The 15,534-nt window shown below is 29.2% G+C and overlaps 2 protein-coding genes across 4 annotated transcripts in view; one reads left to right on the forward strand and one right to left on the reverse strand.

Annotated features, from left to right (window-relative positions):
* The window catches only part of LOC105197069 (antifreeze protein Maxi), a 65,420-nt gene that overhangs the window by 6,457 nt on the left and 43,429 nt on the right, over positions 1-15,534 (reverse strand). The window contains exon 3 of one of the 3 annotated variants that reach the window (XM_026137121.2): positions 12,710-12,750. The exons of the other annotated variants lie outside the window; for them this stretch is intronic. The gene's annotated coding sequence lies outside the window, so the exon portion shown is untranslated. The remainder of the gene's footprint in view (positions 1-12,709; positions 12,751-15,534) is intronic. 3 annotated transcript variants of the gene reach the window in all.
* Positions 425-2,586, forward strand: LOC105197066. Its single transcript, XM_039454036.1, has 4 exons — positions 425-436; positions 541-711; positions 1,114-1,317; positions 2,074-2,586. Exons 1-4 carry the CDS (start codon positions 425-427, stop codon positions 2,380-2,382), a joined length of 696 nt encoding a protein of 231 aa, XP_039309970.1. The 3' UTR covers positions 2,383-2,586.

Below are 15,534 nucleotides of genomic sequence, written 5' to 3' on the forward strand. Positions count from 1 at the left end.
CGATTGTGGACGAATTCATAAAGCCCCTATTAGTACAGTAAGTTTCTTATTTAATAAAAGTTCTTAATAACAATTACATTTAACTTTTTACTTTTTCGTAAATCATAATATTAGTGATGTTCTAATGAACCTTATACTTGCAATATTATTATAATATTGTATAATATTATGAGAATATCAATATTATTTGATAATTTATATCGCGAATCTTGATTTAATCTATTTTTATTTCCTAATTCGAAACTTTTTGTTTACAGCAAATATATTTAACGTGAAATACGTAAACTCGCGTATGGAAACTTTTTTTTTACTTTTTGATCGCGGTAAACGCGTATCGTTATAAAATTATCATTTGAAAAGAAAGGTAAAAAAAAATGTGTAATTTATGTGACGCAAGAGTCAAGTGTCACTACAGTGTCCCTTGATGAAGCTATTCGTATGAATTTCTTGAATTTGGCATATCTGTGTTTGTCTCACAGGTGCGTGTGTAATACCCGTTTTAATTTGTTTATTTAGTATTGCTTTTCAAAACAATTATAGAATCAAAGAGACACGCGTCATGCTGAAGGTGCGAACTGTCGCGGCGTTTTACTTAATACTTTACAGAAGAAAACTATTGACAAAACCAGCAACGTCGCGCAAAAGGCGGCACAGGAAGCGAAGGCCGCATCCGAAGCGCAAAATATCGCTGGCCAGCAAGCAGCGCGTCAGGTATTTAATTACTACTTATTAGACTTATTAATAACTACTTATATAGGAACCCTATTCAAAAGATGTTTCACTAGAATATTGAAAAATCGTGACGTGAGATTAAAGATATTTTTCATTTACAATACATTTTGTCCTGTTCTAATGTTTCCCAGATAAATAAATAATTTATTAACAATTAATTAATAAATTAAGAAAAAATAAAAAGACTTTACTCAATTCACTTTTCATAATTTTTTCATTTAATTCTGTTAGATTTGCATCTGCACAGGTATTACCTGAAACTTCGCGCGTAAAATTTCATGGAATTAGCAGCATGTGAACGATTTGAATCGTTAATTACATTCGTGCACGTGTTAAGATCGGAATTTTGTTGAGGAAACGCACCACATGTATACGTAATAGGTGAAGGCTCAATTGGCGGAGAAGGCGGTTCAAGCTGCAAAAGCCGCTAAGGCAGCCTTATCGGGTAAGGAAGCGATGGTCGAACAGCTGCGGGAGGAAGTGAAGGAGGCACAATCGGTGGTTCAAGAAGAAACATCTTCCTTGCAACAGGCGCAAGTTAACGCCAATGCCGCGGTTCAAGCGGCACAACAGTCACAAGATCAGGTATATGATAGGTAAAAGATAAGAACAAAGATATATAAGTCACGATACGGATAAGTCAAATACCAGTAATATGTAACACCAATATGTACGATGGTATTTTACACTTTATTCCAAATTTAATTAATTTAAATAACTTATGATCCACTATTCGTATTTAAATATTCAGTGTGTTCAGATCTTAAATACTACTCATATTTTTCTTACATTAACACTGTTTTGGGAAAATTTATCCACCAAATTAAAAGTTTTTTTATTTTATAAAGGTTGTAAGTATTAGAACTCAACTAACACTGTTTTAATATAAGCAAAATCTTATTAAATATTATTTTAAGCTATTCAGTAACAAAAATTAAATTAAATTCGAATTAATACTTGAGTGGAAATTCATCCACAGTAATACTCCAAGAATAATATTGCGCGCGCACTTTATCTAGTTTCATTATCCTCTCTTTCGTTCTCTCTTATTTTTTTAATTTCAACACTCTCGCGGTATCTATACCGTGTATGTGTTCAGAGAATGTTTGCTTTCTTTAGAATATTAAGAAATTTTTGAATTTGTTAAATATTTTAAATGGAAAAGGATAAAAATCGTTCTAAAGAATTTAGTTAAAACATCCACTTTACAGATTTATAAAATTTTAATTATGCTAAAAACTAATATTGATCCCATGCTGCTTGAAGGAATCAACGCTTTAGATCGATTCCTTCAAGTTACAAAATTATTAGATCAACATTAATAATTTTCTGAAAACGTAGCTGAAGACTTTGGCGAATGTAGTACGTACAGCCAAATCGAATGCTGCCAATGCACAAGCAGCCGCGAGCGGAGCACAGAAATCATTGCGAGAAAAAAAAGAATTGCTGGAAGCCGCCAAAAGGCGAGTGGACGAGTTATCGAACCAACTGCAAAACGCCCGACAAGATCTCGCGAACACGAATCGTGAAGCAGCCAAAGCCAGCGCTGCTGCACAGGAAGCGAAGGCAAACGCCGCTAGGAATAAAAGAAGATTGGCGCATCTCAGAAAAATTCGTGCAACACGTCTGGGTGTAGCGCGAGCTTCTTGAAACACCTCGCACATCGTGAGACTTGTTAAATTGTCAATTATTCTAGCGAGACTAAGAGTAAAAGTTGTCTAATGTAGCCGTTATCTGATAGACAACAGTAGACGAAAAATTCTTTGTACGTTATTTTTCAAAATAATAATAATAATAATTGTATGCCTATAATATGTGATATTGAGCAATGTAATATAAGATTCTATAATTAATCTGAATCTTTGTTTTCTTTATTTTTATAATGATATTTTTGATAAAATACCGCGTATGCTTCTTTACTAAATAAATTTTTTTTATTGAATGTTTATACATCACTAATCACAAATAACTATAATTTCAGAGTTTAATTCGGCATTCGTAATATCATCATAATCGCAAGTAAAATTGCTAGAAAGGGAAAACTAAAAAAACCGCCCGTTAAATATGCCACGGTATAAATGTTCAATGAAAGAAACGTTGATACGTTACAATTTTTAATACATACTTATGTAATATTATATACGTGCTGACATTTACATTGAAATCGTGACATAGTTCACGAACTGAAGCGGGCGTCACGCTTCGGTTATTGCTTGCCTTTCTAGAACGCCGCAAATGCATCCCGTCCGCACCTTAGTCATAATCTCACGAACGCAATGAAATTGCGTACTCGTTACCTAATTTGAAAAAAAGTGCAGAAAGAAAAAACGCACTTGAATTATCGACGCTCGTACTTTGATCGATAATGATTAGTTTTTCTTAAATTACAATTTTTCTCACACTAAGCAAAAAGACTTTCTCTTCGAATCCTTGATTTGTAAATCCTTGATTTATATTTAGCCCTTTCATAACGCTACATCGCGATTTCTCGTTGATTTATATTTTTATTATTCAAGAAGATAGTAACGTATGCGTAGATAATTAAATTACGACACGATAAACTTTTTAAGACTATTTCAAGATTTGAAAGAAAAAACTTCTTAAGCGGACATTTCTTTTGCGTTGATTCGTGAAATTTAATCACAAAGTGTTATCGAAAGCTAATTATTAGCTTCCGACAAATTTCATATTATTATCTTCTGTTAGCATATGATATTATAAGTACGTATGTGTGCACGTGTAACATGCGCCTTTTTTTAAGTAATAATTTAAAATGTTATCAAAAGTTAATTATTACAACAAATTCGATATTATTATCTTCTGATTTAAACTATCACCCAAAAATTAAAAAAAAAATGCGCGTGTCCATGTATGCAGGCATGATTATATCATATGCTATGTATGATGTGATAAAAAGAAATATATAAACATATCGTATTAAATTGCAAGACACTATATTTGAAGATTTGTACTTTGAAATGCAAACCTCTTTGTATCACTTGTATACATATATACAAGCTACATCACACATTAAGCTACATTTATAATCATAAAACAAATTTATCACTTGCTCGATTTAACTTAATTAAGTATTGATTCATATAAGAATAATTGAATAAATTATTTTTTGCAGTTTATCTCATAACTGGTTTGTTGTACATTAAGCAAGCATCTATAATGACCAACTAATAAATATTAATCATGTCGTTAATGAATGGTGAATCAGCTTCGTCATTTACTTATAACCTATTTAATCATTTCATTAATCAAATCACGATTTATAAACTATATACTCTCTAAACCGGAATCAGTGTGTATTCACTAATTTGCAATGTTATACTTATGACTGTAATAATCAAGAAATATTGACTGTCTATGACAAATCCGTAATTTCGATTAATGCCCATTTTCACAAATGCAGATTGACTTTGTTCTCAGTTTAATTTACTCTTTATCTTTTTCTAATAAAAAAAAATTCTAAGATAAAGAGTAAATTAACTTGAGGTCAAAGTTAATCTGCATTGTTAGAAATAGACATATAAGAAGGAAAATCTTACTAATCAGAATCAGTGTATTACAACTGAAAGCCCGATACTTCATGTATCATACTACTTGTCGAACGTCAACGATTAACTATACGTTAAAGCATTTTTAACGACTCGAGAATTTCTCAATCCTTTATTTTTAAGATAATATAAAATACTTATAAAAAGTTTTATATTTTTTTATACATTTGATAGGAATATTGTATAACAGATTAAATTTAAAAGTAAAAATCAAAAAAGACTAAAAAGAAAGATTATAGTATATAACTAGTTATTCTACCTCGATTTAAATCAAAATTATTTGAGTCACTAACAAGACCAGATTTGATCCCGGATGAGAGATTGATTTTTCTTGGGTCGCAACCTCTCTCACGTCAGGAAAATACTTTCACTTGAAATCCTTCGATTATTCTTAAACGTGGTATTGTTACGCGATATTATCACGCGAATACTCTTTACGGTTTGCAAGGCCAATTTCGTTGCCCAAGGCATTCATGAATGAACGAGGTGGGTCTGATATTTTTGTAAATGTACCAAATGTACGGTCCATTACCTTAGGCGATTAACACCAAATGTAAATAATATACAATTAGGTCATAAAAACCTAAGAAAATAAAAAACGTTTGATTTTGTTCGAACACTGATTGAACTTAACAATCTAATTAAATTAAATTGTATAAATTTTTATTGATACCAAAAATTGTTAAACTAATCGAAGTCATCGTGTCTAGTCCTTTTCTAAAAATTTATAAAGTAAATTATAAAAATAAAAGAAATAAAAAAGAAATAAAAGAATGTAAAATTGTTTAACATTTAAATAAATCGACATTTAAATAAATTGACATCAGACGTACACATTATCTGGATATTCTGAATAATCTGAAAGTTCCGCCCAAACAGTCATTTCGTTGCTATTCAAAACCATTCACTGCACTCGAGAATATTTAACGATTCTTTAGCAAGGCACGCAAACATGAACATATACATAGTTACATATGTACATAAATGATAGTATCATAAATTATACACCCTTAGTCATACGTAATTACTATCGATGTGACGCCAACATTAATATTCTGTTATACATGGTGAATTATTCGTGTTTGTTTACACATTTTCATCATACACTATTTGCCAAATATATTAAATCAATCTTTATTTATAAAAACTTCCGTTAAACATTATCCCTTTTGTCTTCTTTCAAATAAATTTAATTACTGCAGCAAATAAAAACGTTTAAGATTCGTTATAAAATATTATATTAAGTCATTATTAAAAAATACAGCTTTCAATAGAATTCAATAACAATTTTTACCAATGAAGAGTTAGTTCAAGAATTCATATAACATATTGAAAAACTATTACGTAGCTTTTGAACCTATCCTATAGCGGGAAATTACTGTCCGAATTCCAAATTATTCCCGTTAAATCGTAAAAATTAATGGTTGAAAGTTGATTCAGTATTTATCCTTTAGGCAATACGTTCACGAGTTAAATGGAACTTCAGAATGCGGAAAATAAATTGATATGCGATTAAGATAAGATAGCTTGGCTAAAAGCCAGAAACGTAGCCTCTGGCAGTAGCTTTTGATTAGCACTTACTCTTGTAAATTACGAATTATAAATATAAATACTAAATGTTATAATTTAGAAGCTTTAAAAAATATCAGAATATTGCATTTATCAAGGAATTCTCAAAATTTTAAATTAATCAATATATTTTGCATTTTTTATTTTTTACTAATCTTTTTTACTGTAAAAAAGTCTCTTAATTTTGAATAAAAATAAAGTTTTACTGTTTTTTCCCATAATAGCCTGCCTATTTTAATGTGACTTTGACAGTAAAATAACATTTACTGTCATTTAAAAAAAAACAATTTTTCGTTGAAGCACAGGAAGACTAATATCACTGCTATCGATGATGAAACAAGTACATCAGTAGGTAAAAGTGCTGCAGGAAGGTATAGAGAAAGCTCGATAAGAAAGAGAAATTGGATTTCTTCCTTTACTCAAGGAAGCAAAGAACGAAGTTGACAAGCTACAGAAGCGTATGCGGTGTGCCACAAATAAATTGATAAAAATGTAGAATGATACCGACTCATTTGTTATCATCTTTGTTACAAGACTATTTTTAACAATGTCATAAATTTTTCTTTTATAGCATGTATCCGCGAGAAATATATCTATATTTGTTTATATGTATTTTTAAGATAAATTCATATTTTATGTTTATTTTAAATTTAGAAAACCACGATAAAATTTTAACTCTTTACATACAAATTATATGTACAAAAGTTGGCAAATAAACCAAATAATAATATAAATACTATTTTATAATACAATATTGATAGTGTCTAAGAATAATTAAATCAATTTTATATTTGCAATTATATCCCATCTTCAAATATTACAAAATACAATAAGTAGTATCATTTTATACAAGAAAAAGCATAATTTGTCTTTATTCTCTATATGAACATAGAATAAAATATACATTATAAATTTTAAATTTAAATACTTAAAATTGAAGATATTGCACAGCATAATTTCTTTCAAATAAATTTAAATCAATTATAAAGTTTAGCCAATTATAGACTGTTATTGTATCTACAGTTGAAAATCATAATCGTCTTCCAGTAAGTCGTACCAGCATTCATTGAAAGATGGAGGCAGATGCATGCTTCTAGCTTATTCTTTACTAAAATCTACGTAGGTAATATCACAAAGAATGATATCGATCTTCAAATCATAAAAATCAAATGCGCTTACAACCTTACTTTTTTTTATTATTTCTTGACGTACTAAGCAATATTCATTAGTATCTTAGATAGTTCTTTTCTGCGTTCTTTCATATTATTTTCCTGTCGAACAAAAATAAGATTTTTCACACTTTTTTCCCATAAAACACGCAAAAATTTATATAATTAAAATAGATTTATAAATAAAAATAGGAAATCCTTTTTTTCAATTTTAACGTCGTAAAATATCTATATTGCAAGAAGAGAAACTTTCATAATTTGAACACTTTCATTAAGAGAACCAAAAGTTATATCAATTGTTTCAGTTGACTATGCAATATTAGTTAAAAAATACTGATTTAAAAATTGCAGATTTCTTAGGTTTATTTCTTCTTTCCTAATTAACGACAAAAAATTTTAGTCGTAAATATTCGAATTTTAATCTTAAAACTAGCTACAAAGAACAAAACAACAAATAATTTGATTTATAATAGCTTATGCAACAAAAACGATCTTATTTTGCTGCAGTTTTAGGTAAATAATTTTTAAACAAGTAAATGGATCTGAATAAACTTTTGCACAAATATTAATTAGAATTTAATTAGTATATGTAAATAATTTAATTTAATACACAATGCTGCTTATTAAATTTGCAAATGAGTACTGCAAAATGCACTTTTTATCAACTCAAAAGCAAACAAACAAATTAAAAAACTTTTAAACCATTAAAAAAATTGTACTTCTTTTACTCATTGTCAGATACATCTCTGCGAAGTTGGTCTCACTTTTTCAAAATAAAAAAAAAGCACAGTTCTGGTTGCCCCCCCCCCAAAAAAAAGTTCTCGATTGATTAAAAAAAAAATTCTGCCAATTAAAGCGATAAAACATCATTTGACGATTGAGGGGGCCAACTTCACAAATCTCCAACTTCAAAGGGGTGTAACTTTTTTGTTACCAACTTTAGGACATTTTTTCACTAAACATAATCGATAGAACTCTTTGGGGGGCTATCAGAACTCTAACAAAATTGCAGCAATTCCAAAATTTTTTTTTTAATAAATAATTATAATTCTTTTTTTTTCGGAAATCAATGTTCTGCCACGAGTTTTGAGTTTTGGGAGTACCCCAAAGAATCAAAATTCACAAAAATATTTTCGACCAATGGGACTTAGAAAAATTCCGACATTCAAAATTCAAAGCGCCAGAACTTTTTTGTTTTCGACTTTAGCGACTCAATCTTTAATGATAAAAGTTAGAACTCTTGGGGGGGGGGGACTACCAGAACTCCAAAGAAACTAGCAAAATTCGCAAAAAAAATTTTTGACCAACGGGACTTAGAAATACTCCGATTATCAAAATTCAAACCAGAACTCTTTTGTTTTTGACTTTAACGAATCGATCCTTAATGATAAAAGTTAGAACTCTTGGGGGGGGGGGTTACCAGAACTCCTGAGATATTAGCAAAATTCGCGAAAAAATTTTCGACTTAAAAAATTTCAAACTTTGACGTGGTAGAACTTTTTTGTTTTTGACTTTAGCGATTCGGTCCATTATGATAAAACTTAGAACTCTTAGGGGGGCTATCAGAACTCCTGAGATATTGGCGAAATTCGCGAAAAAATTTTCGACCAAGGGAACTTAGAAAAATTCCGATTTTCAAAATTTAAAGTGCCAGAACTCTTTTGTTTTCGACTTTAGCAATTCGATCCATTATGATAAAAGTTAGAACTCTTGGGGGGGGGGGGGGCTACCAGAAGTCTCGAGAAATTAGCAAAATTCGCGAATAAGTTTTGAAATTTTCTAAGTCAAAAATTTTTTTGCGAATTTCGCTAATTTCTCAAGAATTCTGGTAGTCCTCCCCAAGAGTTCTAACTTTTATCATAATGGATCAAATTCCTAAAATCAAAAACAAAAAAGTTCTACCACGTCAAAGTTTGAAATTTTCTATGTCAAAAATTTTTTCGCAAATTTCGCAAATTTCTCGGAAGTTCTGATAGCCCCCCAAAGAGTTATAACTTTTATCATTAAGGATCGAATCGCTAAAGTCAAAAAAAAAGAGTTCTGGTTTGAATTTTGGTAATCGGAATTTTTCTAACAATAAGTCCCGTTGATCAAAAATTTTTTTCGCAAATTTCGCTAGTTTCTTTGGAGTTCTGGTAGCCCCCCCCCCAAAGAGTTCTAACTTTTGTCATTAAAGATCGAGTCGCTAAAGTCGAAAACAAAAAAGTTCTGGCACTTTGAATTTTGAATGTCGGAATTTTTCTAAGTCCCATTGGTTAAAAATATTTTTGCAAATTTTGATTCTTTGGGGTACTCCAAAAACTCAAAACTCGTGGCAGAACATCGATTTCCAAAAAAAAAAAAAAAAATTAAAATTTTTTATTTTTCGAAAAAATTTTTTTGGAATTTCTGCAATTTCGTTAGAGTTCTGATAGCCCTCCAAAGAGTTCTATCGATTATGTTTAGTAAAAAAATGTCTTAAAGTTGATAACAAAAAAGTTACAACCCTTTGAAGTTGGAGATTTGTGAAGTTGCCCCCCCCCCTCCCCCCTCAAATCGTCAAATGATGTTTTATCGCTTTAATCGGCAGAATTCTTTTTTTAATCATTCGAGAACTCTAGAACTCTTCGGGGGGCAACCAAATCTGTGCTTTTTTTTCAAATTTTGAAAAAATGGGGCCAACTTCACAGAGGTGTCAGATACTCAAAAAAGTAACAATAAAACAGTCTATAACATTTTTATATTTTTAATAATATTTTAAAATGTGTCACAAAAATTCATGATTATTTAAAATAAATTAACACTATTATGTATAGTACAAACTATTTATAGTAAATTTATAACTAATTGCAATAATGATTACAGAGCCACAAGTGTTTTTCTTTTAAACAATGATATATGTTGATTGCAAAATTAAAATGTTACAAAGATTCGAGAGAAAAAATCCTTTATTTTTTATCTAATCCATTTAATCTTGATACATTATATAATTATAAATCAAAATTTTGTAGCAATATCCATGCGTGCAATTCGTTTACTTAAATTGATATGACATTATAAAATAAATAATTACATTGTAAATACATTGGTAATTACGAGAAAGCACTATGTATTATTTACATATGGTGTACATATTACGTACAAGGTAAGCAGATGCTGTACAAAAGAGATCATTTTTAATGAAGGCTTATAATTTTATCATTATCAATCATATCGCTGGATTTTATGACGAAGATATATTACCTTACATATCCCCAAATAAATTGAAAACATGAGAATCACACGTAAAGATGTTTTCTCTTAATCTTTTAATTTATTCTAATATAGTATGTGTATTATCATTCATAAATTCTAAATTACACAATTCTCAGAATAAATAGATTTACAATGGCGAGCTCTCATATGATAATAAAACAATTTGTGAGGCGGATCAAATCACCCTCTTCTTACATCTCAATCAAAAAGGGCAATAACAATAATAATAGTATTAAAGGAAAATGGAGACAGAAAATCGACTCTATCCCGATCGTCTAGTGAAAGTGCATCAAACAATTCACGTGCTTCAACCTCCCCGAGTATATCACGAGGCGAACACTTGCCAACAGGCTCAGTATCATCTTCACCATCCATCAACTTCCTGGCCCAGTCTTTACATAGTAATAGTAATAGTTTAATATACCGATTGATATACGACGTGCATTTTATTTTTCGTTAAAATAGCAAAAATTTGATTTCAAAATATTTTTAATAGACGTTTAAACCGGGCAGAATGTACAGCGCAACTTTTTGAAGAGAGTGTGTGTTTTACTTAAAAAGTTGAGGGACAATTTATCACAAACTTTTAAGGTATGCATTATTTCCATTATTCTGTATTTATAATTTTCTTTCCACTATTATAACAAATGCTTTTTTTTAACAAATTTATGTGGATATTAAAATTAATGTGCATTAATTTTAAGTTATATATTTAAAATTTTGTACAATGCGCAATTAAATTATTTTAGGAAAATTTTAAAAATAAGTAGTTAAAGATATTCATGTTTTTATATTACACAAAATTATAAATCGGATCAAATCGGATCAAAATCGTTGCCTTATCAGTAGCTTAAGGTAGTAAAAGTATGAACGTAACATGTAGTGATGTGCTTTCGTAGACACATCACCACTGACCAATTTATCATAAATCTTCCTTTAAAGATTCCTGTGATCACATGATACAGAAACTTTCTTCTCTTATGTCAATGAGAAATGTCCCTTTCGTAACAATTTTTCACATCAAAGCTTGTAAAATTTTCAATAATTAAACATAAAAAAATAAAATTTTTCTCCTATATTCCTAATAAAATTTTTTCTTTCACTTTTTTCATTTTCTTTTCTTTTTTCTTAATAAAAATTCTTTTCTTTTCTCTATTAAGTTAACTGTTTAACGTAAACTTTTAAAACTTTAAAAACTAGATAAATATTAGTTGTAAACGTGTAACAGAGACTTAAACAAATATAATTCTCTCAATACAATATCAAAATTAATTAGAATTAAATTATTAGTACAAATTAATATAAGTTGTTCAATGATTATTGATAAAGGTTAATGTACTCAATCGTTCTACTCGGCAGCTTTATTTATCACTAGCCGGGAACTCTAACATCGTATTATCGTGATCTCGAGACGCTCAATTAGTCGATGCTCAATTAGAGATGGAAATTAGAGATGAAACAATTCATTTTCTCCACTGTTTTTTAAGCATAAAGCAAATTTAATCACAATTTTGTGCTCATAATTCAATAACGGCGGTAATTGACCGATTACTTTTAATATTTATGGCTTGTAAGTTAACTCAGTTCATTCTAACGTCACTATACAATTATAATAAAATGTCACAGTTATGGAATGAAGAAAAATATTGAAAACGTTCCAATTAATTAATATCCACATTATGTTATTTTTTAACTATAACATAATAACTATATTATTATCACTATTTATACAGAATATTTTATTTTAATAACGATTAAAAAAACAAGATTATATTTTGATTCATTTATTTATTTTTAAAATTCTTGCCTCATAGCTTAAGATGACTTTTAGAAATGAGTTTACATTTTTTATTTTATTGTATTATATTTATATTACATTATATTACATTTTTCATAAAATATACAATCATAAAAATCATTACAAATCGATATTATACATACTAATTAAACTAAATATTTGAAAATAAGATTATAAATAAATCTGTTTTCTTTACCTACGTATTTGTCATCTTTCTCTATTTAAAGCGTGAAGTAAATTAGAAGGTAACAAGCATTGGTTTTATACAAAATGAGAGGCAAATGACTCGCAATACAAAGAAAAAAAAGGATAGAAAATCAAAATTGCATGATAATTTCTAAAAATCAAATAGCTATTAAAAATTGTAGTTCTTTCTCATTCTTTTAAGATATTAAGAGAAGCAAAGTTTTCGCAATCTGGTTGTACGTTATATTCGCAATAATAGTATCAGGTAATCTTTAACATGATTTATTGTAAAACAATGTAAAAACAATGCATAAAATTATACAAGTCAAGTATTAATGCATTGAAGACGTAAATTATGAATTTAGTACCTACTTAGAATTTTACTACAGTAATTGAAAGACTTAAAATATCCTAGTACGGTATGTCCCGGCAATAAATTAAAGTGAATGTCATACCAGATCGACTGCAACAGCGACTCCTGTCAGCGATGCATTTCCTGCAATTTCAAATAATCATTCGGTAGTGACTCGGGACTGTCAATTGTAGCATATTAACGTCTGTTTGACGATAAAAAATTGCTAGATAATATATGGTGAAAATAATTACTTCCGCTTTTGTGTCTAATGACAAATATCATATCTATAACAAGTTAATTTTTAATCGAAAAAAAAGGTCAATATTTAATCGGAGAAGAATTTTTGAAAAGTAATTGTGGAAAATATTTTCCAAAAAATTATAATACATTTAAAAGGAATATCAAAAGAAACATTTAATACTGTCGTAAATTTAAACTAAAATTTTAAAAACAAATTATCAAAATTATCTTATCGCAATTTTAAATTCTCAATTAGATATTTTAGCTATAACCTGTATAACACTATACAGGTATTTGTCTACCAATGACTATCTCGACTTATGGATTATCAAAATTATGACCGGCATGTTATTGATTAAAAATTAAGTATATTACAAAATTGATTAAGTACTTGTTAACCAGATATCTAAATTAAACACAATTAATTTTATAATAATAATATTATACTAAAAGTTATATTTAAAAAAAAATAGTAATTTTTTATTTATTTGTAAATCTGTCTTTAAATTAAATATTAATTTTATAGTAGCAAATATCAACATTAACATTGTAATTTAAAAAAATTATTTTGCATAATGTTTTATTTATATGAAATATAAATTTATATTGGAATTACCTCTCACAATTATTCACAATTAATTTGATTTACAATCGAAGTTTCGTAACATAATTCTGTCGTAAAACAATATCTACAGCTTTAAAATTATATTAGCGCGGTTTTAAGTTTCCAATTACGTATTTCAGAACATTAAAGTTTCTCTTATCCGTTTTAAAATTATATTAACACACTTTTTAATTCGCAACTATGTATTTCAGAACAATATGGTTTCTCCTATCCCGATATAAAATACTTGAAATGTATTGCAAGGCATGAAGAGTAACGTAACATCTTGCATGATTCTTCGACTTTCTTTGATTACGTTGCGTCTACCTACAGATGCGCTCTATAGTGGCAGCTTTACGTTCACATAAAATCTCGATCGCGAGAAAGCGAAAGTTCGCACAGGGAGTCTAAGCGATACGGACATCCGGATGGATGATTTAACACGAGCTCAAATTGATGCTCGTCCGATGGAATTACGCGCTCGTGTGAAAGGATATTTGAGTTTGCTTTTACCTAAGATCAGTAGAAGAGCATCTTAACTATATAAGCAACAAACTTTCAATGATACGTTTCTTCACTCGCGCTACTTCCCAACCTTTTTTGAAATCGAAAATTAAATTTTGCCATACAACAACCTTTAAAATAATAATTATTTTGACAATGTTTTTACAATTTTTTTAATATCATTACACTTATCTATACTATACTTTTTGCGATCGCTTCACCTTATGCAATGTTTATATTACACGTATGCTTGTAAGCTTTGCCATTGTGTCTGTACCTCACGAGAAAATAATAAACTCACCATCGTATTATCGAACGACAGTACAGATTCCACCCGGTTACATTGAAGATCATGCATCTCTGTTCTGACTCGTCTACGTGATTATGTAATATACTACTATCATGAAACTATTTCGATACACAGCAGAAAACATTTTGTATTTTTGTTGAAATTTTTATATTGAATTTATAATGTATCCGAGTGTTGATTTAACACACTGCGATTATGTTACTTGAATATTTTGTGTTAAATTGATATTCAACATTTCTTAGCAGTAAAATAACACAATTTAGGTAAATAAAACATGAAAGTAATATGGTTTCAAAACATAAATTCTAAATTGAATGAATAAAATGTATGTTCAATATATTATAGATAACAATTTTGCTAAAAAAAAAAAAATACGCTTCTACAATTTGTTTCAAAATTATGTCAAAATATTCTTATATTAACATTTTTTACATAATATTTATATTATTTTTTAACCTTCAGAAGCTTTCAAAATACTCGTTATATATCGTTATCGAAGCGTTGAGCGCATAGCTTTGCGAAATCAAAGAAAGAAATCAATGTCGGATGTAAATATTGCGAGATAAGTATGTGAGCTTAAAAGAACTTAAAGAATGCAAAAAAAGATGTATCTAATTACCTCTTTGCACAAATTCTCTTTGTGAGCGGTCTTAGTACATATGCAGCGTATTCATGTTAATGTCTCCTTTTACCGCTGAATGAAGTGCAACGGTCGCGATTGTTAAGCATGCACCAAAGTGGCACTTACGATCTTAGTTCGCACGACGCATGACGCATGACCGTATAATTTGAACGTGTACGTAATAGCATCTAGATTTTCCATCTAGATTCTGCGTCTTACGTCTTGAAAAATGTACCGAGAAAACCGGGGAAAATATAGAGGAAAATAAACGCATTTTTTTTCTCAATTTGCTTATCATTATAACGACAACAATAAAATGACAATAACGATGTTATCAGGTCAACGAGAAAAAGAGAGTCGATGTAGAATACAGATTAGAGTACTTTGCGCAAAAAGCAAAATTTTAATCAAAATACTGCTATAAGCTTAATTCAAAGCTAGAAAATCCATAAAAAATGTGATTTTGAAAAGCTGTCAAATAAAGTTTGATAGATAGAGAAGTCGTAAAATTATCACCGATTGTATGTAAAACGGAATATTCGACAGTACTGACGTTTCCGGAAGAACAGGCTAAGGAAGACAGACGCGCTATACGAGGAAAAGTATCGTATATGATACATACAGTGTAGCAAGAAGAAAGGTAAG

Source organism: Solenopsis invicta, chromosome 10 (assembly GCF_016802725.1).
Source record: "Solenopsis invicta isolate M01_SB chromosome 10, UNIL_Sinv_3.0, whole genome shotgun sequence".
Lineage (NCBI taxonomy): Eukaryota > Metazoa > Arthropoda > Insecta > Hymenoptera > Formicidae > Solenopsis > Solenopsis invicta.

Bases quoted from the DNA above. Each gene is read 5' to 3' on its own strand.
- LOC105197066 (XM_039454036.1), top strand. The intron at 712-1,113 runs GTATTTAATTAC...TATACGTAATAG, and splicing joins GCCAGCAAGCAGCGCGTCAG to GTGAAGGCTCAATTGGCGGA. The intron at 1,318-2,073 runs GTATATGATAGG...CTGAAAACGTAG, and splicing joins CACAACAGTCACAAGATCAG to CTGAAGACTTTGGCGAATGT.